General features: G+C 57.9%; 1 protein-coding gene across 1 annotated transcript in view; it reads left to right on the top strand.

The window, feature by feature from the left end:
- The window catches only part of SGSM1 (small G protein signaling modulator 1), a 44,055-nt gene that overhangs the window by 5,695 nt on the left and 15,619 nt on the right, over positions 1-22,741 (top strand). Inside the window, exons 3-14 of the mRNA XM_029048822.1 lie at positions 5,968-6,043; positions 8,507-8,669; positions 9,946-10,098; positions 12,396-12,463; positions 13,958-14,103; positions 14,316-14,504; positions 14,924-15,048; positions 16,604-16,671; positions 16,999-17,162; positions 17,578-17,707; positions 19,114-19,255; positions 20,111-20,175. Coding sequence (XP_028904655.1) covers positions 5,968-6,043; positions 8,507-8,669; positions 9,946-10,098; positions 12,396-12,463; positions 13,958-14,103; positions 14,316-14,504; positions 14,924-15,048; positions 16,604-16,671; positions 16,999-17,162; positions 17,578-17,707; positions 19,114-19,255; positions 20,111-20,175 — 1,489 coding nt within the window. The remainder of the gene's footprint in view (positions 1-5,967; positions 6,044-8,506; positions 8,670-9,945; positions 10,099-12,395; positions 12,464-13,957; positions 14,104-14,315; positions 14,505-14,923; positions 15,049-16,603; positions 16,672-16,998; positions 17,163-17,577; positions 17,708-19,113; positions 19,256-20,110; positions 20,176-22,741) is intronic.

Here is a 22,741-nt window from a genome sequence, read left to right as displayed (position 1 = left end):
GATACCAGGTCATCAGGCTGTCCCACGTGGGGCTCACAGGCTTCATCCCCATTTTACTCATGAGGTAGATGAGGCACGGAGAATAATGATAATTATAGTATCTATTAAGCGCTATTAGTATGTATGTGCCCAGCACTATTCTAAGCACTGGGGTAGATACAAGGTCATCAGGCTGTCCCACGTGGGGCTCACAGGCTTCATCCCCATTTTACAGAGGAGGTGACTGAGGCAAAGAGAAGTGAAGCGACTTGCCCGAGGTCACACGGCGGACAAGTGGCGGAGCCGGGATGAGAGGCCAGGTCCGTCCGACTCCCAGGCCTGGGTTCTACCCACCAGGCCACGCCGCTTCCCAGTTAAATAATCATTTTACTACCCTAGGCCTCAGTTGCCTCATCTGTAAAATGGGGGCAAGCTATCTGCTGGGGTGAGTTTGCAGGAGACTGTAGACTGAACTCCCCCTTTAGACTCTAACCTCGCGTTGGGCGAGTGACGCGACTACCGATTCTGCTGTTTTGTACTCTCCCAGGCGCTTCGTACAGTGTTTTGCACACAATAAATACCTTTGATTGAGATGAGCCACATGAAGTCCAGAGAAACAGCGTGGCCTAGCAGGCAGAACACGGGCCTGGGTTAATAATAGTGTTGGTATTTGTTAGGCGCTTACTACGTGCAGAGTACCGTTCTAAGCGCTGGGGGAGATACAGGGTCATCGGGTTGTCCCACGTGAGGATCACGTCTCCATTTTACAGATGAGGTAACTGAGGCCCAGAGAAGTGAAGTGACTTGCCCACAGTCACCCAGCTGACAGGTGGCGGAGCCGGGTTCCAATCCCCTCTCCACCACTTGTCTCCTTTGAGACCTTGGGCGAGTCACTTCACTTCTCTGGCCCTCGGTTACCTCATCTGGAAAATGGGGATCAAGATTGTGAGCCCGAGGGGGGCGGGGGAGAACAGGGGCCGCGTCCAATCACTTGTATGCACCCCTCTGCTTAGTACACTGCCTTCACAAATACCGTAAAAACAAACGAAACAAAGAGACTGTCGGAACTGTGAACTCTTGATTAAACGCTATAATAGTAGGGAGGTCGCCCCATCAGAGACCCTACTGTCTCTCCAACTGCCCCTCCCAGGGCAGAGGCCTGGTTGAGGGTATCCTCGCCCTTCATTCCTTCCTTCAGTCATTTATTGAGCACTTTCAGTGTGCAGAGCACTGTACTAAGCGCTTGGGAGAGGACAACAGAACAATAACCGGGAAATTTCCCTGCCCACAACGAGCTGACAGTGTAGAGGGGGAGTCAGACATGAATAGAAGTAAATAAATTATAGATGTGGACATAATTGCCGTCTCTGACACCAAATTGGCTCCTGCCGGGACACGGAGAGAACATTATTGTTAATTCTGTCATATCAGCGAGGTATAAAGTTAAGATAATTGGCCCTACCTACTCGGGTCATGTGAGTATTCGGTCAATTGATTGTTTTTGCTTGGAAAATTTGGTTTTGACCCCGTAGACCTTGAGCTCGTCATGGGCAGGGAATGTGCCTTTTGGTTGCCCTCTCCCAAGCGCTCAGTACAGCGCTTTGCACATAGTAAGCGCTCAGTAAATACGATTGAGTGAATGACACTTGGGAGATCCCGTCGCCGCCTCTCACGTCGGGTCGGAAGGGCGACCCCTGCCCCCCTTTAAAGTTCCCTTTGCAAGCGGTCCGTGCTTTACTTCGATCACGCCTCAAGGATTGAGCTTTTGAAGCCATTGTCCCCCTGGAGAGTTTGTGTTGCTCCAGCTGATTTTTCGGGAACTTTGCCATCTGGTTGGGAATCAGTCCAGAGTACTTTTGGACACCTACTGTTGGCAGCGCTCTGTACCAAGCGCTTGGGAAAGAACAACAGAAGCACCCGCTATATTCCCTGCCCACCAAGAGCTTCTAGTGGCATTTACTGGGGGCCTAGTGTATTCTGAGCCCCCTACTAAGTGCTTGGGAAAAAACAGCAGAAGCACAGGGCGTAGTCCTTGGCTACAAGCGTGGCTCAGTGGAAAGAGCCCGGGCTGGGGAGTCGGAGGTCATGAGTTCAAATCCCGGCTCTGCCACTTGCCAGCTGTGTGACTGTGGGCAAGTCGCTTCACTTCTCTGTGCCTCAGTTACCTCATCTGTAAAATGGGGATGAAGTCTGTGAGCCCCACGTGGGACAACCTGATTCCCCTGTGTCTACCCCAGCGCTTAGAACAGTGCTCTGCACATAGTAAGCGCTTAACAAATACCATCATTATTATTATTATTATTACATAGTAAGCACTGAACAAATACTATCATTATTATTAGGGCCCGGGCCTGGGAGTCAGGAAGGACCTGGGTTCCAATCTCGGGTCCGCGCCTCGACTGCTGCGTGACCTAGGACGAGTCATTTCACTGGGCCTTAGTTCTCTCATCTGGAAAATGGGGATGAAAATGGTGAGCCCTAAGGGGGACAGGGACTGTGTCCAGCCTGATTAGCTTGTATCCACCTCAGCCCTTAGCCCAGTGCTGGGCACATGGTAAGCGTATAACCAATATCATCAAAGCGCACCGAAAAACCATTCCCCGTGGGTGATTTTGCCATCTCTGTAGACTGTGGCAAATTCGGCTTCTTAAGTCAGTGACGCTGCTTCCTTCACGGGAACTGTGTCTGTTTGTGCGTCTGTGTGTGTTTGTGTGTTTTTGTGTGTGTCTGTGTTCGTCCTCAACTCCAAAATCCCGGCGGTGGAGGTAGAAACACTTGGCTGGAAGCAGATCTTGGCACTGGCAAGTGGAAAACGTTAGCAAGTGGAAGTTGCATGAAGCTTATCAGAGGCCCCAGGAAGCCCTGGACGTCAGTGGCCACACTAACGCTAACTAAAGCTACCAGGCTAGCGGTGACTCTGGTCTCTGGGAATACGCGGCGCAGCGGGCTATTTATAGCTCGCCAGTCAACTGTTAACCGGATAGAAGGCAGGCCACCCGCTGTACACCCAACCGGCACTCCCGATTTCCTCGTTAGCCGGGATGGGAGTCCTGGGCCCGTCCGGTTAACTGGCGGGGAGCCGGGCGGGGAGGGGAAACGGGCCGTGGAGAGGAAGAAATGGGAAGAGGATTGGAGATGAAACGCAAGCCCGGATCTCATCGTCCGGACTCTGGCGGTATCCTCGACGTTGACGGGGTGCCACCATGGACCTCGCTCAGCGGGTTCCCGTTGAGCGGAGGCGTCCGGTTGGCGGAGAGTCAGGTCATCTCTTCACCGGAGCAGGTGCTCGGTTGATTTCTGGAGCGTGGTTAATGTCCTGTCGGGAAGAAGAAGAGAATAGCCAACAGCAGGAAATGCGTTCGTTCAGGAAAGATGCTCAACTGCTTTGAAGGCCCCGGCTACTTCGCTGGGAGGGAAATTCATTGTTTTGCTTTATTAATGGTATTTATTAAGCGCCTACTATGTGTCAGACGCTATACTAAGCGTTGGGGAAGATATAAGATGTTTAGGTCCATGTTCCCCGTGGGCCCCGTACTCTTCATCCCCATTTTAACAGATGAGGTCACTGAGGCTCAGCAAAGAGAGGTGACTTACCCAGGGTCACACAGTGGACAGGCGGCAGAGCCGGGATTAGAACCCGGGCCCTCGTGACTTCTAGGCCCGGGCTGTAGCCACCAGGCTACGCTGCATCTCAACCTTTTCTGTTACCGGAGGGTGGAAACGCCCATTCAATCGTATTTCTTGAGCGCTTATCCTGATGGAGCCGCTCACTAAGGATGACGGATGAGACGTTCCCAAGCCTCAAGTGAGAGAGGCAGGGCGGCCTAATGGAAGGAGCCCGAGGCCACAAGTCAGGGGATCTGGGTTCTAATCCCGGCTCCGCCACTTGCCCGCTGGGTGACCTTGGGTCGGTCACGTCACTTCTCTGGGCTTCCGTCTCCTCATCCATAAAATGGGAATGAAAAACCCATCCTCCCTCACTCTTAGACCGGGAACCCCCTGTGGGACGGGGACTGGGTTCAACCTAATTATCTCGGACCGAACGCAGCCTTTAGGACAGCAGACGGGAGGTAGACCGGGATGTGTCTGAGAGGAGAGAATCCTCCTCGGTCGCAGTAGCCGAGGTAACGTTGTAGAGGAGAAAAGCCGGTGTGAAAGGGAGGGCTGATTTTTAAACTGGGGGCTTGATCTATTCATTACCGGGGATAAATCTCCCCGAAACTATTCCAATTATTACAGTTCAGAGTGGAAGATGACACGAGTTTCAGTAATGACCCTGCTTCGCCTACCGAAGCACGGGAGTATTTATAGCGGCGTGGTGGCGACGAGGCTGCAGGCCTTTGGAGAAGAGGCGGGACGGAAAAGAGTTTGAGAATAATAATAATAATGATGATAATGACGACGTTTGTTAAGCACTTACTATTTGCGAAGCACTCTTCTAAGCAGTGAGAGAGGGGATACAAGGTGATCGGGTTGTCCCATGTGGGGCTCACGGTCTTAATCCCCATTTGCCAGATGAGGTAACTGAGGCCCAGAGAAGTGAAGTGACTTGCCCAAAGTCATACAGCTGACGAGTGGCGGAGCGGGGATTAGAACCCGTGACCTTCAGACTATCCACTCAGCCTCGCTGCTTCGATGGATCTCTTTTACCCGAAGAAGATGCCACTCTGTGTTCGTTCGGTCGTATTTACTGAGCGCTTATTGTGTGCAGAAGCGCTGTACTGAATGCTTGAAAGACTTCAGTAGAACATTAAACAGACACGTTCTTTGCCCACAACCAGCGTACAGTGTGTGCCTGTCTCTGTGTGTGTGCCCCAAAAGGCCATCACTGGTGTGTCGTCGTGTTTGCTGTTGGCGGCGCTCGGCCTGGACCCTCAGCGGCCCAACCAACCAATGAGTGGATTCCTTAGGCAGTTATCGAGGGCAGGCCACTCTACTAAGAGCTCGGGAGAGTCCAAACAGTCAATCAGTGGTATCTGTCGGGTGCTTGCTGAGTGCACAGCCCTGTTCTAAACGCTTGCAAGAGTCCAACAGAGTTAGTAGACATGATCCCTGCCGTCTAGGAGCTGACAGTCTATCTGGATCTCTGCTTCTGGGCAACAGACACACACACACACTCCCCCACTCTTTCCCCCTCTCTCCTCCTCTCTCTTTTTTCCTCCTCTCTCTCTCTCTTCCTCTTTTTTCTCTCCTCTTTCTACTGCTCCCTCTTCTCTTTCTCCTCTTTCTTCTGCTCCCTCTTCTCTCTCTCCTCTTTCTCCTCCTTCCCTCTCTCTCCTCTCCTCTTTTCCCCTCCCTCCCCTCTCTTTCTCTTCCTCCTCTCTCCTCTTTTTCCTCCTTCCTCTCCTCTCCTCTCTCTCCTCTCCTCTCTCCTCCTCTCTTCTCTCTCCTCCTCTCCTCTCTCTTCACTCTCCTCCTCTCCTCTTTCTCCTCTCTCCTCTCTCTCCCCTTCTCTCTTCTCTCTCTTCCTTCCCTCTTCTCTCCTCTTTTCTCTCTCCACTCTTCTCTCCTCTCTTCTCTCCTCCCTTCTCTCGCCTCCCCTCTCTTCTCTCCTCTTCTCTCCTCTCTGTCCTCTCCTCCTCTCTCTTCTCTCCTCCTCTCTCTTCTCTCCTCTCTCTCCTCTCCTCCCCTCTCCTCCCCTCCTCTCTCTCCTCTCCTCTCTTCTCTCCTCTTCTTTCTCTCTCTCTCCCCTCCTCTCTCCTCGTCCTCCTCTTTTCTCTCTTCTCTCTCTCTCCTTTCTCTCCTCCTCTCTTCTCCCTCTCCTCCTCTCTCGTTCCCCCCCCCCCCGTTTGTGGGTGTGTGTGCGCGCACCTTTCAGTCTCTCAGTGCTGTGGAGGATGGGGACCCTTTCCCGAAGGATGAAAGGAAATCTCTCCTGCAGCTCGGCCACCCCCAGAGCGCAGGTCAATCACGAGAGCCCGCGGGTGGACGCCATCTGCTTCTCTCTCACTCCCGCCCCCTTCACCCCCCGACCCTTCTGCCCGGCAGGTGAAGCAGATCATGGAGGAGGCGGTGACCAGGAAGTTTGTCCACGAAGACAGCAGCCACATCATTTCCTTCTGTGGTGAGCCTGGGGACCCCGTGGAGGGCCGGGGTGGGTCGGGAGGGAGGGGGGAGAAGCTCATCAGGGGAGCCGGCAGCGGGGCGGGGAGGGGACGGCGGCGGGGCCTGGGAGCTAGAAGGCCCCGGGTCCTCATCCCGGCTCCGCCACGTGTCCGCAGTGAGACCTCGGGCCAGTCACTTCCCTTCTCTGGGCCTCAGTCCCCTCATCTGTAAAACGGGGATGAAGACTGTGAGGCCCGGTGCGTGGGACAGGGATGGTGTCCAATCCCATTTTCTGTAGCCACCCCAGGGCTCAGTACAGGGCCTGGCGCATCGTAGGTGCTTTACAAATACCACAACGAATACACCTATTATTATTAGCCTTTCTGGCTTCCCTCAGAGATTTCCTCAGGGATTTGGGGAGGAAGGGGCGGGACTGTCGCACCTGCTAATTGGCTTTGGGCGATCCCTTGGGGAGTATCCCTGGTGAGGGCCCTCGGGGGGAAGCCCAGGGAGGAGGATGAGGATGAGGAGGAGGGGGCCCGGGAGCCCATGAGTAGGCACCAGACGGCCCGGAGGGTCCTCTTCGGCTGCCATCTTAGGCCGGAAATCCGTTGGTCTTCACCTGCAACTCCATTTGTGGACTTCTACCCCCACCCAAACCCTGAGCCACTTCCTAAGTGTGAGCCACCGGGGAGCCGGGGAACTCTCCCGCTGCCATTTTGATGGCCCGGATTGACTTTTGTGGAGCGGGGAGGCGGGAGTGTGGGGTGGGGGGAGCGGGCGAGGCCGGGGTCCGGGAGAACAGAGTCCCGGGCCCGGCCACCGTGGCCGAGGGGCAAGCGAATCCCAGCTTTTCTGCTCTTGTCCAGCTCCTCCTCTGGAAGTCGGAGTGGATGTGGTGGGTGGAGGGGAGGGGGTACCTTTTGGACTCCCCCCAGCCTTGCAGGCCACCTCTCGGGCCGTCTCGTCTCCCCCCTCTTCCCTTTGGTCGCCCCCAGCCCCAGCTGACCACCCTCCCTGGCATCGCTGGGATCCTTCTGCCGGACCCCTGATCTTAGAGAAGCAGAATGGCTTAGTGGCTAGAGCCCGGGCCTGGGAGTCAGGAGGATCTGGATTCTAATTCCGGCTCCGCCGCTTGACTGCTCTGTCACCTTGGACAAATCACTTGACTTCTCTGGGCCTCAGTGACTTTATCTGGAAAATGGGGATGGAGACTGTGAGCCTCATGTGGGACAGGGACTGTGTCCCACCCCATTTGCTCGTATCCACCCCAGCGTTTAGTACAGTGCCTGGCACGCAGTAAACGATTAACAGATACCACAATGACCGTTATTACTATTATTCGGGGTGTTCACACCATCCGCGTTGGACGCTCAAACCTCTCCCTGTGCCCCAGGCCCTCTTGGGGTTGCAGCCTAAGTCTTCTGACCCCAAGATGCAGCAGTGGCCTAGTGGGTAGAGCCTGGCCTGGGAATCGGAAGGACCTGGGTTCTAATTCCGGCTCTGCTACATGTCTGCTGTGTGACCTCGGGCGAGTCGCTTTACTTCTCCGGGCCTCCGTTGCCTCTGTAAAATGGGGATTAAGACTGTGAGCTCCACGTGGGATATGGATTGTGTCCAACCCATTAGCATGGATCAAGCTCAGCGTTTAGACCAGTGCCCGGCACGTAGTGAGCGCTCGACAAATATCATTTTAGAAGAAAGAAAGAAAGAAAGAAAAGAAAGTGGTCGAGGGTCTCGTTCCGCTCTTCACCAAGCTTGCCCCGACCCCCTCCCCGCCCCTTCCCCACGACTGGCCACGGGAGGAGGTTTTTACTGACCTCCTCTGGGGAGGGGTCCTTAGAGGGGAGGGTCTCGTTTGAGTAACAGCTTCACCGGCACAGGAAGTTGAGGCAGAGGGAAAGGAGCGTCAGGAGCAGCGTGGCCTAGCGGAAGGAGCCCGGGCCTGGGAGTCAGAGGGCCTGAGTTCCAATTCCGGCTCCGGGCCTTACCTGCAGCGGGATCTTAGACGAGTCGCTTCACTTCTCGGTGCCTCAGTTTCCTCATCTGTAAAATGGGGGTTCGCTACCCGGCGCCCCTCCCCTTTGACCGCGAGCCCCGTCTGGGGCAGGGACCGCGTCTGACCCGAAGGTCTCGTACCTCACGTAGAGCTCGTCGCCTCGTAAGCTCTTCGCGGATCCCCCAGTTTGTCACGGTTGTGATGAGGGTCGCCGGGGGGTAGGTGGGCTTGGGGGTGGGGAGGCACGAGCTCGGGAGGGGGTCCCGGGGGGAGAAGGAGGGACCCCCGTGTTGCCCCCGGCGTGTTTATGGGGAGCTCCTCCGGGTGCCGGGCCCTGAGGTAGCCAGTAGACCCCACCCCGCCCTCCGGGCGCTTCTGGGCCCGGGGGTGGGGGCGTGGGGGGGGGGCTGAGTGGCGGGGAGGGGGTTCGGAGGGACTGGAGCGGCGCTTCCCCCTCCCCACCGCCCGCCTTGTCCCCCGCAGCGGCCGTGGAGGCCTGCGTGCTCCACGGGCTGAGGCGTCGAGCGGCGGGCTTCCTGAGGAGCAACAAGATGGCCGCCCTCTTCCTCAAGGTGGGCAAGAGCTTCCCCCCGGCCGAGCAGCTGTCGCGCACCGTCCAGGAGCTGGAGCAGCTCATCGACAGCACGTGAGTCCCCCCGCCCCCGGACCACCCCGACTCCGGAGCCCCATACGTAGCCGCACTTTACGTCGCTGACCGTCTCCCCCTCTAGACTGTAAACTCGTGGTGGGCGGGGAACGCCAACTCTGTTGGATTGTCCTCTCCCAGGAGCTTACCGAACTAAGCACACGGTAAGCGCTTCCTGATGATTTTAATAATGAGGGTATTTCTTCGGCGCTTACTTTGTGTTAAGCACTGTTCTAAGCACCGGGGTAGGTACAAGCTAATCAGGTTGGACACCGTCCCTGTCCCACGTGGGGCCCGCGGTCTTAATTCCCACCGTACAGATGAGGGAATTGAGCCGCAGAGCAGACGTGGTGGAGCCGGGTTTGGAACCCGGGTCCTTCCGCCTCCCGGGTCTGTGCTCACAGATGCGATCGAGGGATTGATCCATTGGGATGGTCGAGGCCTGGGCAGCGAGGGACCTGCGTTCTCATCCCAGTTCTGCCGCCGGCTTGCTGTGTGACCTAGGGTGAGGCCCCGAACCTCTCTGGGCCTCAGCTTCCTCATCTGTGAAATGGGGTTCAAATGCTTTACCTCCCTCTGCCAACCAACTCCGTTCTGTGGTCCTCTTCCAAGTGCACAGTACCGTGCTGCGCACACAGTAAGCCCTTGACAGAATACCATCGACTGATCAACCGGGAACCCCCCGGTGGGACAGGGACTGTGTCCCTCCTGGTTATCTTGTCAACCCCAGTGCTTCGCACAGGGCGTGGCACGCATATAGTACAGTGCCTGGCACATAAGTGCTTAACATGGAGCAGTGGATAGAGCCCGGGCCTGGGAGTCGGAAGGCTGTGGCTTCTAATCCCAGCTCCGCCACTCGTCAGCTGGGTGTCCTTGGGCGAGTCATTTCACTTCTCAGCGCCTCAGTTTCCTCATCTCTAAAATGGGGATTAAGACGGTGATCCCTATGTGGGACAGGGACTGTGTTCAACCCTATTAGCTTGTATCTACCCCGGCGCTTAGAACAGTGCCTGGCACTTCGTAAGTGCTTAACAAATACCATCTTTTTTGAAACAAATGCCAAAGCTGCTATTATTAATACAGTAAATACCAATACTTCCTGTCAGTCATTCATTCGGTCGTATGTATTGAGCTCTTACTGTGTGCAGAGCACTGTATTGAACGCCCAGGAGAGCACAGTATAACCACATAACAGACGCATTTCTGCGCTTGGCCCCCGGGAACCTCCCCCGGAACCAACTCTCTCTGCCTCCCCCCCCGCATCCCGACTGTGCAGACGGAACCAGATCCAGGGCGTCCCGGAGAACGTGCGGAAGGTCCCGAAGCTGCCCAACCTGTCCCCTCAGGCCATCAAGCACCTGTGGATCCGCACCGCCCTGTTCGAGAAAGTCCTGGACAAAATCGTGCATTACCTGGTGGAGAACAGCGGGTCAGTGCCGGGTGACCTTCCGGCCCAGGAGAGCCCCGGGCCGGGCGCCCCCTGCTCGTGGGGTGGGAACAGTCGTTTAATAATAAAAATAATAATAATGTTGGTATTTGTTAAGCACTTCCTATGTGCAGAGCACTGTTCTAAGCGCTGGGGTAGATACAGGGTCATCGGGTTGTCCCACGTGAGGCTCACGGTCTTCATCCCCATTTTACAGATGAGGTAACTGAGGCACAGAGAAGTTAACTGACTTGCCCGGAGTCGCACAACTGACAGGTGGCAGATCTGGGATTCGAACCCTTGACCTCCGACTCCCAAGCCCGGGCTCTTTCCACTGAGTCACGCTGCTTCAGTTTAGACTGTGAGCCCGTCATCGGGTGGGGCTTGGCTCTATCTGGTGCCGACTTGTCCATTCCAAGCGCTTAGTACAGTGCTCTGCACATAGTAAGCGCTCAGTAAATACTATCGAATGAAGCAGGGTGGCTCAGTGGAAAGAGCCCGGGCTTGGGAGTCAGAGGTCATGGGTTCGACTCCCGGCTCTGCCACTCGTCAGCTGGGTGACTGTGGGCGAGTCACTTCACTTCTCTGGGCCTCAGTTCCCTCATCTGTAAAATGGGGATTAACCGTGAGCCTCCCGTGGGACAACCTGATGACCCTGTCTCTCCCCCAGCGCTTAGAACAGTGCTGTGCACGTAGTAAGCGCTTAATAAATTTCGAATTCCAACCCACATGGGGACGGTGGCTGGGTTCTGCTGCCCCCTGGTGGCCGCCTGTAGGTCCACAGGGGGACGGTGACCGTTCGGGTGCCCCCTGGTGGTCACAGACAAATTCACCCGGAGACCGGGGCTGCGTGCTGCTGCCCCCTGGTGGCCACACCTGAGGAGCAGCGTGGCTTAGCGGCAAGAGCCCGGGCTTGGGAGTCCGAGGTCGGCGGTTCCAATTCCGCCTCCGCCACTTGTCAGGCGTGTGAGTCTGGGTAAGTCGCTTCCCTTCTCTGGGCCTCAGTTATCTCGTCTGTAAAATGGAGATGAAGACCGTGAGCCCCACTTAGGGCAGTCTTGTGTCTACCCCAGCCCTTAGAACAGGGCGTGGCACATAGTAAGCGCTTAGCAAATACCGACATTATTCTTTTCATTAACAAATACCATCATTATTACTAGAGAAGCAGCGCGGCTCAGTGGAGAGAGCCCGGGCTGGGGAGTCAGAGGTCATGGATTCTACTGCCGGCTCCGCCGCTGGTCAGCTGTCACTTCTCTGGGCCTCAGTGACCTCCTCTGGAAAATGGGGAATAAAACTGTGAGTCCCACGTGGGACAACCTGGTATCTCCCCAGCGCTTAGAACAGTGCTTGGCACACAGTAAGCGCTTAACAAATGCCAGCATTATTAATTATTATTATTAGCCACTCGGCGATGGTGACTGTGTTCTGCTGCCGCCTGGTGGCCACCTATAAGTACACAAAGGGTCGGTGGCCGTTGTGGTGCCCCCTGGTGGCCATATACAAATTCACACGGGGACGCAACTTATTTATGTTTATGCCTGTTTACTTGTTTTGATGCCCTCTTCCCCTTCCCCGTCCCCCCACCAGACCGTAAGCCCGTTGTGGGCAGGGATTGTCTCTCTTTATTGCTGCATTGTACTTTCCAAGCGCTTAGTACAGTGCTCTGCACACAGAAAGCGCTCAATAAATTCGATTAATGAATGAATAAATGTTCTGGTGCCCCCTGGTGGACTGCACGGAGACGGTGACTGACGGCCCGGATGATCGGGTCCGGGGGGGGGGGCCCCCTTCATTCACTCATTCAGTCATTCATTCAGTCAGTCGTATTTATTGAGCGCTTACTAGGTGCAGAGCACTGTACTAAGCGCTTGGAATGCACAATTCGGCAACAGATAGAGACCATCCATGCCCAACATTGGGCCCGCAATCTAAATGGGGGAGACAACAAAACAAAACAAGTAGCCTGGCAGCAATATCATCAAGATAAATAGAATCATAGATCTATACGCATCATTAACAAAATAGAGTAGTAAATAATATAAACCAATCTACGTTTAGATTTTCTGTTTCCTTTTGAGGTATTTATTAACGCTTACTACGGGCCAAGCACCGTACTAAACACTGGCGAGATATAAGCTAATCAGGTTGGACGCGGTCCACGTGCAACATGGGACTCGCGACGGGTCAGTCCGAAGCCGGCCTAGTTAACCGGGCTGCCCCCTCCCCTCTCTCTCTCTCCCCTCTGCCCCCGTCGGCGGATCCCCCTCCCCGCGTTTTGGTGGGCGACTCCCTCCTCCCAGCAAATACTACGAGAAGGAAGCTCTGCTCATGGACCCCGTCGATGGCCCCATCCTCGCGTCCCTGCTGGGTGAGTGGACCCTCCAAACCCTCTAGCACGGGGGTCCCGGCTCAGAGGTGTGGGGGGGGTGCACCTCTTCTGGGGGGGTCTTGGCTGCCCCTCCCCATCCCCTGCTTTAGTGATTAGCACACGGAACTGGGAGTCAGAAGGTCATGGGTTCTAATCTTGGTGTGCCATATGTCTGCCGTGTGACCTTGGACAAGTCACTTAACTGGGCCTCATTTCTTGGCAGATAGTAAGCACTTAAAAAATACCATTATTATTATTTGTCTTGCAGGGATCATATCTGTGTTCTCTCTTATACTCTCCCCAGTGCTTAGTGCAGTGCTCGGCACACAGAAGACATACAGTAAATAGCGAGTGCTTAGTACAGAGCTCTGCACACAGTACGCACTCAATAAGTACGACTGAATGAATGAATGTCGGGTGCCAAGCACTGTGGGAATAAGGATAATACTGACAGTATTTGTTAAGCATCTAACATGTGCCAGACACCGTTCTAAGCCCTGAGGTAGATACAAGTTTACAAGCGGATACAAATGCCCGGGCACTTTGAATCGAGAGAAGCTAAAGATAACGGGCCCAGTCCTTGTCCCACTGAAGATTTGAACTTGCCATCCCCAGGTTCTCTTGTGGGCTGGGAATGTTGGGTTCGTCTTTGCAAGGCTAGTCGAAGGGGTGGGTGTATTCATCTCCCCCTGCACGCTTCTGGCCACCACATCTCCCCCGACTTACACTCCGGCTCTCTCCCCCGTGGCTCTCTTAAGATGTCCGGGGAGGCGGTGCAGTCTAGCGGAAAGAGTTCGGGGCCGGAAGCAGCGTGGCTTAGTAGAGCACGGGCTTGGGAGTCGGAGGTCACGGGTTCTAATCCCGGCTCCGCCACTTGCCAGCTGGGTGACTTTGGGCAGGTCGGTTATCTTCTCTGTGCCTCATTTATCTGTGACGTGGGAATTAAGACCGTGAGCCCCACGTGGGACGACCTGATTATCGTATATCTACCCCAGCACTTAGAACAGTGCTTGGCACAGAGTAAGGGCTCAATAAATACCATAATTATTATTATTATTATTAATTCTGGATATCTGGCTCTAGTCCCAGCTCTCCCTCTGGCCTGCCCGGCGACCCCGGGCCAGCCGCTTAACCTCTCTGGGCCGCGGTTTCCGCGCCCGTAAAACGGGGCTGAAACGCCCTCCCTCCCTCCTGCTTAAACGGCGAGGCCCGTGCGGCCAGGGAACCAAGGCTAACGATGATCTCGCATCTACCTCGGCGCTTAACGCAGCGCTTGGGGTGGAGTGAGGCGCTTGATCATTTCCCTGCGATGTACGATCGGGATTATAGTCATCGAGTATGTTTCGGGGCCCTTGAAGTCCGACTATCTTTTTGTCTCCGGCTGAGGTTTCTGAAGTGGGTTTGGGGGACGGAAGGGAGGGGAGAGAATGTAAGTGTTTGTGTGTGTGATGGCCTCCCTCCCCCCGCCCCGGCGGTGGTCCCGTGTCCCCGCAGTGGGGCCCTGCGCCCTGGAGTACACCAAGATGAAGACGGCGGACCACTTCTGGACGGACCCCTCGGCCGACGAGCTGGTGCAGCGCCATCGGATCCACAGCTCCCGCTGCCGCCAGGAGTCTCCCACCAAGCGCCCGGCCCTCTGCGTCAGTCCCGCCCCGGCTCCTCGGAGGGGTGGGGGGCGGGCGTGGCGGTGGGCAGGGGGTGGGGGAGGGCGGGTGGAAGACCCCCCGGTCGGGAGGGCCCGACCTGGCCCTTAGGCGGTCCACAGGGCAGCGAGCTGTCCGTCTACGGCGCTTCAGTCGGGAGGGTCGGTCCCATTGTGTTTGTGTGTATGTGTGTGTGTGTGTGTGTGTAGATCCAGAAGAGACACTCGAGCAGCAGCGCGGGCGGCGGGGGCGGCGGAGGCGGCGGAGGTGGCGTGGGCCTGGGCGGGGGCAGCCTGGACGAGCGGCCGGGGCTGTCGGCCCGGGACTACGTGGAGTCCCTGCACCAGAACTCACGGGCCGCGCTTCTCTACGGCAAGAACAACGTCCTGGTGCAGCCGGTGAGCTCGGCGGGCCGGGGTCCGTCGGCGCGTCGGGGTCTCCGGGCGGCGGTCTGTCGGGGGGGTCGGTCGGGGCCGGGATTCATTCAGTCGGTCGTATTTATTGAGCGCTTACCGGACTAAGCGCTCGAGAGAGGACGGTCCGACAGCAGACGGACACATCCGCTTCCCACAGCGAGTTAAGGGTGTCGGAATTGGTGGGGCCGGGCGCCGTCGGGGGGGCGGGGGTCACCCGGGCCGGGGTCGGCGGGGTCGTCGCCCACCAGGGCCGGAGCCAGGCGGAGGAGAAGGATGACGACCGTCCCAGGGCATCCGACTCCCGGGCCCGGGGTCCACTGGCCAGGTCCCGGCCCTGCCCCCTTGGAGTGAGTCTCTCCGAACCGGTCTCCGTCTCTGTCCCCGCGGCCCCCGCCCCGCAGAGAGACGACATGGAGGCGGTGCCCGGTTACCTGTCCCTGCACCAGACGGCGGAGGCCATGGCTCTGAAGTGGACTCCCAACCAGCTGATGAACGGCTCCGTGGGGGACGTGGACTACGAGAAGAGGTACGACCGGCTCCGCCACGCCGTCCGGCCCCGGCCTCGGTTTCCCCCTCCCCGGCCCTCCCTCGGGGTCACCTTTCCCCCGCCCCGCCCTCGGTGTCCCGGTCCCCAGTTCCCTCCCCGGCTCTGGGTGGGACGTCGGAGCTCCTCCTGCTCGGCCCAGCTCGCAATCTCATTGCCAACTGTAAAACGGGGATCAAATCCGCGTTCTCCCTCCTACTTAGAGTTCAAGCTGGGGCGGACAGAGGGGCGTAGAGGATGAAGCCCGGGCCTGGGAGCCGGAAGGCTGTGGGTTCTAATCCCGGCTCTGCCCCTCGTCTGCTGGGTGACCTTGGGGAAGTCACTTCACTTCTCTGGGCGTCAGTTCCCTCACCTGTAAAACGGGGATTAAGCGTTTGAGCCCCATGTGAGACGGGGATTGTGTCCGACCTGATTGACTCGTATCTTCCCCAGCGCTTAGAACACGGTAAGCGCTTAACAAGTACCGGAATCGTCGTGATGATTAAGCGCTTAATCTGTGCGGGGCGCTGTACTAAGCTCTGGGGTAGATCCAAGATGATCAGGTCGGTCACATGGGGCTCACGCTCTATCAGGGAGGGCATCAGATCCTTCTTTTACATCGGAGAAAAGTGAGGCTCAAAGAGGCGAAGTGACCGGTCACAAAGTCACGCAGCCAAAAGGTGGCGGAGCCAGGGTTAGTGTAATTTGTTAAGCGCTTACTATGTGTCAAACGCTGTTTTAGGCTCTGGTGTAGTTCCAAGTTCATTAGGTCGGACATAGTCCCTGCCCCACGTGGGGCTCGAGTCTAAGTAGGAGGGTGAACAGGCATTTAATCCCCATCTTACAGTTGAGGAAACTGAGGCCCAGAGAAGCGAAGCGACTTGCCCAAGGTCACACTGCAATCCGTTGGCAGAGCGGGGCTTAGAACCCGGGTCCTCTGACTCCCAGGCCCGGGCTCTTTCCATCAGGCCGGGGGGTCGTCGGAGTGTAGGTGGCTCGTGGCCGCTTCGAGGAGAGGGTGCCCCCCGCCCCGGCCTCCCGGCACCCCTTAAGGAGTTTCGAACCTAAAGCGGGGAGACAGGCAGACACGAGTCGCCTCCAGGTAGTGGGGGCCGGAGGGGAAGCCAGGCCATAGCCGGATCGTAGCAGTAGGAATCGATGGGATTGAAATGCGCGGCCGCGTGACGGGAAGCGCAGATAAATCTACGGAGAAAGAAAAACGTTCATCGTTCCGCCGGGGCGGCCGGCGGGTGCCCGGGGGTGTGCCGGCTGGGGCGTCGGGGATCAATCGGGGAAGGCTTCCTGGAGGGAGTGGGGTTACAGGAGGGCTTTCGAGGTCGGGGAGGGCTGAGGTGTTTTAGGCCTCGGGGAGAGGGAGGGACCTCCGGGTCGGGAGAAGAGCCCAAGCGAGGGGCCGGAGCCGGGAGGGCGGGGGATTCTGGAAAGGCGAGCGGGGAGCGTCAGCCGGGGCGGGAAGTGGTCCGGGGGGCCGTGAGGGGAGGGAGAGGGGGTGGGAAGCCCAGGACCGGGGAGTCAGCGCCGCCCCCCTCGCTCGTAGCGTCTACTGGGATTACGCCATGACCATCCGCCTCGAAGAGATCGTCTACCTGCACTGCCACCAGCAGGGTAAGCCCCCCCGCCAGGGCGGGTGGCCTCGGGCGTCGGTTTCCGGGCCCGGGGTCTGCCGGACGCCCCCGCTCTTTCCCCGGACTCCGACCTGGACCCCTCCTGCTCTCCCCAGGCGTGTGGGGGCGGGTGCGTGTGACTTGGCCGGCGTGAAGGGAGTCGTCCCCCTGCCTCCTCAACCTCCACTCCCCCGAGCAGCGGCAGCTCTTTCCATGGGACCGGGAGTCGGGAGACCCGGGTTCCGATCCTTGGCCGCGGGGCCCGCGGTTGCGGCTTGGGAGTCTGACAGTCAACTGGGTGCGGTGTGGTGTCTGGTGTCGCCCACAGTTGACAGCGGTGGGACGGTGGTGTTGGTGAGCCAGGATGGGATCCAGAGGCCGCCGCTGCGCTTCCCCAAGGGCGGCCACCTGCTACAGTTCCTGTCCTGCCTGGAGAACGGGCTGCTCCCCCACGGCCAGCTCGACCCCCCACTCTGGTCCCAGAGGGGCAAGGTGAGGCCACTCTCTCCCCGACCCCCAGCCCCTGGTCCGGGTGCTGCCCGGGGCCCCCGGAGTCCGGCGGGGCGGAGGCTATCTGCCGGGTGACTTTGGCCAAGTCGCCTGACTTCTCTGGGCCTCAGTTCCCTCATCTATAAAATGGGGATTGAGACCGTGAGCCCCACCTGGGACAGGGACAGCGTCCAACCCGATTTGCGCTTAATACAGTGCCCGATAAGAGTAAGCGCTTAAGAAATACCGTAATGATAATGACGGCGAGGCGCACCCCCACGCCCCGGGGCGGAAGAGAGCGGGTCGAGCTCCCCGCTGGGCCCTGTGGGGAAGCGGGCGTGAGGGACCCGGGCTGGGGACGGGGAGGGGGGCCGTCGGCACCCGGGCTCAGCCGGGGGTCCCCGGCCCGCCGTTCCAGGGCAAGGTGTTCCCCAAGCTGCGGAAACGGAGCCCCCAGGGCTCGGCCGACTCTGCCTCCGACAAGGAGGACGACGAGGCCGCCGACTACGTCTTCCGGATCGTCTACCCGGGCATGCGCTCCGACTTCGGTGAGTGGGGGCCGGGCAAGGGTCGGGGGCCCTGGGGCGGAGGGACGGCCTCAGGGACCGGGCTGACCCCGGCCACCAATCCATCCGTTATTGAGCGCTCACCAGAGGGAGAGCACTGCACTGAACGCTTGGGAGAGGGCAAGCAGTCCATCAGTGGGGTTTGTTGAATGCTTATGGGCGACGGAGCGCTGTCCTGAGCGCTTGGGAGAGGCCAACAGTGTAAGTAGATATGAGCCCTGCCCTCAAGGAGCTGACTCGGTAGCAGAACCTACAGGGAGCTCTGTGTCTTTCCTGAAAATCTCAGCTCACCCACGACTCCTCCCTTCGGTGGACGAGGAGATGGAAGAGTAGAAATAATAGTAGTGGAATTTATTAAACACCCGAGGAAGCAGCGTGGCCTGGTGGATAGAGCGCGGGTTCTAATTCCTTGGGGAGATCACTTCACTTCTCTGTGCCTCAGTTTCCTCATCTGTAAAATGGGGATGAAGAAACGTGAGCCCCGTGTGGGACGTGGACGGTGTCCTACCCGATCGGCCTGTATCTACCCCGGCGCCTAGAACGGTGCCTGGCACACAGTAAGGGCTTCGCAAGTTACCAGAGGTGGGGGGGGGAAACAAAGTGACCGATCCGGGATTAGAACCCAGGTGCTTCTGACCCCCGGGCCAGGCTCTATTCACTAGGCCACACTGCTTCGGTACAGTTCTGCAGAGCTGGTTCCTCCTAAGGGTGCAGTTTTTGTAAGCCCGCAATTCCTGTTTTACCGGAAGCCTGGGTGTGTGTTTTGAGCACCACCTGTGTGCACGGCACTGTGCCGAATACCTAGGAGAGTTAGTTGCGTGAGGGACACGGTCCCTCTCCTCAGGGAGCTCCCGGTCTGAGGGGACTGGCCGACCGAGCCACGTTGCACCTTACCTACATTTAGGGGAGGAAGTTACGGTTGCCCCAGCTGTTGACAGCAGCGGTTAGGAGATTGTAGCAGATAAGTGGTGGAGCCGGGTTCTAATCCCGAGCCCCCCCGGCTACTGCCGGTTTCTGTCGAGTCTCGGCACGGTTTATAATCTGGCTTCCTCCGGGCTTCGGCCTGCTTCCGCCTGGCTTCTACCCGGCTTCCGTCGGACTTCTGTCGGGCTGCCGCCCGGCTTCTGCCTGGATTTCCGTCAGGCTTTCCGTCGGGCTTGGGCCCAGAGTCCGTCAGGCTTCTGTCAGGCCTCGGCCCGGCCTCTGCCCGGCTTCCGCCTGGCTCGTTCTGTCCATCTCGGGTGAGGCGAGGGGCGGTGGGGGCGGCGTGGGCGCGGTTGGATTTGGGGACGGTGTTTGGTCCACCCACCTCCGCGGTGGCCCTGGACGCGCCCGGCCGCGGTTCTCCCGGGCGGCAGCGGCCCGTGACCCGTGCCCGTCCCCCACAGCGGCCCAGGACCTGATGGAGGCGGCGGCGGGCCCCGGCCTCCCGGCCACCTGGCAGCCCAACGCCCGCAAGGCCTCCTGCTCCTCCTGCTCTCACGGCGGCTCGTCGGACGGTGGACCCGCCAACGGCTGCAACCACGAGAGGTGCCGGGGCGGGGCCAGGGGAAGGGCAGCGCCCGGGGTGGGCGTGGCCCACACGCTCTCCCCAGGGCCCGGCGCCTCGTCCGGTTTCCCGGCGTTCTCGGAGGCTAAACCCAACGGGGCCCGGGGCGGCAGGACTGAGCAGCCAGCCGCTGGCCACTGCCGCTCCCCTCCTGACCCCAAATGTCCACCGTGCCAAACCCCAGGGCCTCTTTGCCCACTGGGCTTGCCCAGCCTGGGTTCTAAGCCTGTGTCTGCGACTAGGGCTAGGGAGGAGGGAGGGGGCCGGGGTCTGTCCTTTGGATACTCTCTCCTAAGTGTTTTCTTTTCCTCCTCTTCCTTCCCTCTGCCTCCTCCTCTCCTTAACCTCCTCCTCGTCTTCCTTCTTTCGTTCTCCTCCTTCTCTCCTCCTCTTCCGTCCCCCTTCGTTCTTTTATTCATTCTTCTCCCTGCCTCTTTTCTTCTTCCTCTTCCTTTTCTCCTCTTCCTCTCCCTGTCCACCCCCTTCTCCACCCTTTCTCTTCTTCTTTTCTCTTTCCCCATCCAATTCTTCCTCTTTTTTCTCTTCCTCTTCTTGCTCCTCCTTCTATTCCCTCTCTTTCTCTGCCCTGTGCGTCCTCCTCTTCCTTCTCCTCCTCCTCCTCCTTCTCTTCCTCTCATTTTTCCTTCTTTTCCTTCTCCTCCTCCTTTCCCTTCTCCACCTTTTCCTTCTCCTCCTTTGCCTCTTCTCCTCCTCTGCCTCTTCCAACTCTTCTTTTTCCTCCTTTACCTCTTCCTCCTCCTTGGCCTCTTCCTCTGCCTCTTCCTTCTTCCGTCTCCTCCCCCTCCTTCCTCCGCCTCTTCCTCCTGCTCCTCCAGGGCCCCACTGAAACTCCTCTGTGACAACATGAAGTACCAGATCCTGTCCAGGGCATTCTATGGCTGTACGTAGCCACCCCCTCCAGCGTGGCTCTCTGTGGGGGTGGGGGGAAGGAAGGAAGGAAGGAGGGAGGGAGGGAGGCTCGGTCATCCCTGGCCTCTCTCTGGTCTGCCCTCCCGCCCGTCCGTCCGTCTGCCTTCTCTGGACCGCCCGGGGTCTGCCCGGGAGCGGGAGACACGTGGTCGTGACTGGAAAAGGCTCGGCGAATCTAGGGTGGGAGCGAGGAAGAGGAGGGAGGAAGAGGGCTGCTCGGTGGGAACGGGGGGCAGGCGAGTATCCAGCCGGCCGTTACTGGACGTCGCTCCCCTGGACTCCATCGGCGTCGGAGACAGGCCCCTCGTCGTCTCTCGAGGAGAAGGCGTGAGGCCCTGCCTGGCCGGGGAGGGGCGAGGTGGGACTGATAATAACAACAGTAATAACTGTATTATGTGTTAAGCGCTTACTGTGTGTCAGGCACTGTACTAAATGCTGGGGTAGGTACAAGGTAATCGGGTTGGACACGGTCCCTGTCCCACAGGGGGCTCTCAGTCTTAATCCCCATTTTACAGATGAGGGAACTGAGGCCCAGAGAAGGGAAGTGCCTTGCCCCAGGTCACACGGCAGGCAATCTGACCTCTTGTTGGGGGGAGCCGGTCTGAGCGACCCACTGGGCCTCACTCCCCCGTCCCAACTCCCGGGGTTCCTGGGGGTCGGGGGCCCGGTGGTGTGGAAAGAACACGGGCCTGGCGATCAGGGTTCTAATCCGGCTCTGCCACCTGCCGATGGGCAATCTCGGACTAGTCACTTCACTTCTCCGGGCCTCAGTTCCCTCATCTGTAAAATGGATCTGGGCCTACCTCCTACTTAGACTGTGAGCCCCGATGCCGGACAGGGACTGTATCCTAACTGATGATCTTGTATCTGCCCCAGTGCTTAGAACAGTGCTTGGCCCATAGTAAGTGCTTAACAAGTACCATAAAAGAAAAAAGGGTGGACCGCAGGGGAGAATTCACCCATATGAGCAGCCTCCGTCCCCTGCCAGGACACTTCTCTGCCGTGAACCAAGAGAGGGAAGAACTTATAAAGGCCTCAGCTCTGGGCTACTGCAGCCAGAGGGGCTGGTGTCGGGCCGGGGGGGACGCCGGCTTGCTTTTCTGAGTCAATCAACCTGTCCCATTTATTGAACGCTTGCTGTGAGCAGGGCACTGTACTAAGCACTTGGGGGAGTACAGCGTAACAATGTAACAGTCACATTCCCTGTCCACTGTGAGCTTAACGTCTAGAAGGGGAGACAGATGTTAATAGAAATAAATAAACGAGAGATACGGACATAGGTGCTGTGGGGCTGGAAGGGGGCGGTGAAACAAAGGAGCAAGGTAGGGCCGTGCGGAAAGGAGTCGAAGCAAAGGAGAAGAGGGCTCAGTCAGGGAAGGCCTCTTGGGGGAGACGGGCCTCCGATAAGGCTTTGAAGGTGGGGCGAGTGATTGCCTGCGGGATTTGAGGAGGGACGGCGTTCCAGGCCAGAGGTAGGATGTGGACGAGAAGTCGGCGGTGAGATAGATGAGATGGAAGTAATAATAAAAATGATGGTGCCAAACACTGTTCTAAGCGCCGGTACGGTGAGTAGGATGGCAGAAGAGGAGCAAAGTGAGCGGGCCGGATGGTAGTAGGAGAGCAGCGAGGTAAGATAGAGAGTAAGGTGATTGAGGGCTTTAAGCCGCTAGTGAGGAGTTTCTATTTGATGCAGAAGTAGACGAGCAACCACTGGAGGTTCTTGAGGAGCGGGGAAACATGGACAGAGTGTTTTTGTCAAAAAATGATATGGGCAACAGAGTGAAGTATGGACTGGAGTGGGGAGAGACAGGAGGCAGGGAGTTCAGCAAGGAGGCTGATAGCCGTCATCAAAACAGGATAAGACAAGACGTGAACCCACAGGGTTTAGTGATGGATTGAATGTGTGGGTTGATTGAGAGGAGTCAGAGGTAACGCCAAAGTGACGGGCTTGTGAGAAGGGTGGCACTGTGGTGCCGTCTACAGTGATGAGAAGGTCGTGGGGAGGACGGGCCTCGGGTGCAAGAGAAGGAGTTCCCTTTTGCACCGTTAAGTTTGAGTTGCTGGCCGGACAGCCAAGTAGAGATGTCTCGAAGGCAGGAGGAAATGTGATACTGCAGCAGGCAGAAATGCGAGACTTGGTCATCACTGGAAAGTAGGGGGTCATCGGGAATTCCCGAAGCTTTTGGGGGAACCCAGCCCTATTCCTGGCAGGTGGCAGGGTTTTGGAAGAAAAAGTCCAGAACACCCAGACCAAATCACCCTCCGCTGCCTGGTGGAAAAGCCCAACTGGCCACCGAGTTCTACCTCTGCCTTCCCTCCAGACTCACTGTGTGACCTTGGGCAAGACACTTAGCCTCTCTGTGCCTCTGCGTCTCTGCTGTGAGCTGGAGATGCTACCCCTCTGCCCGCTAGGAATCAGTTGGTAATATTTACCGAGCGACCGCGCTGTGCCGAGAGCTGTCCTAAGTGCCTCAGGAAGAGCGGAAGGAGCGGAAGATCCGATCCCCATCTTTGGGGACCTTACGGTCCAGTGGCTG

Source organism: Ornithorhynchus anatinus, chromosome 21 (assembly GCF_004115215.2).
Source record: "Ornithorhynchus anatinus isolate Pmale09 chromosome 21, mOrnAna1.pri.v4, whole genome shotgun sequence".
In the NCBI taxonomy this organism is placed as follows: domain Eukaryota; kingdom Metazoa; phylum Chordata; class Mammalia; order Monotremata; family Ornithorhynchidae; genus Ornithorhynchus; species Ornithorhynchus anatinus.
This window is presented reverse-complemented; position numbering and strand designations above follow the sequence as displayed.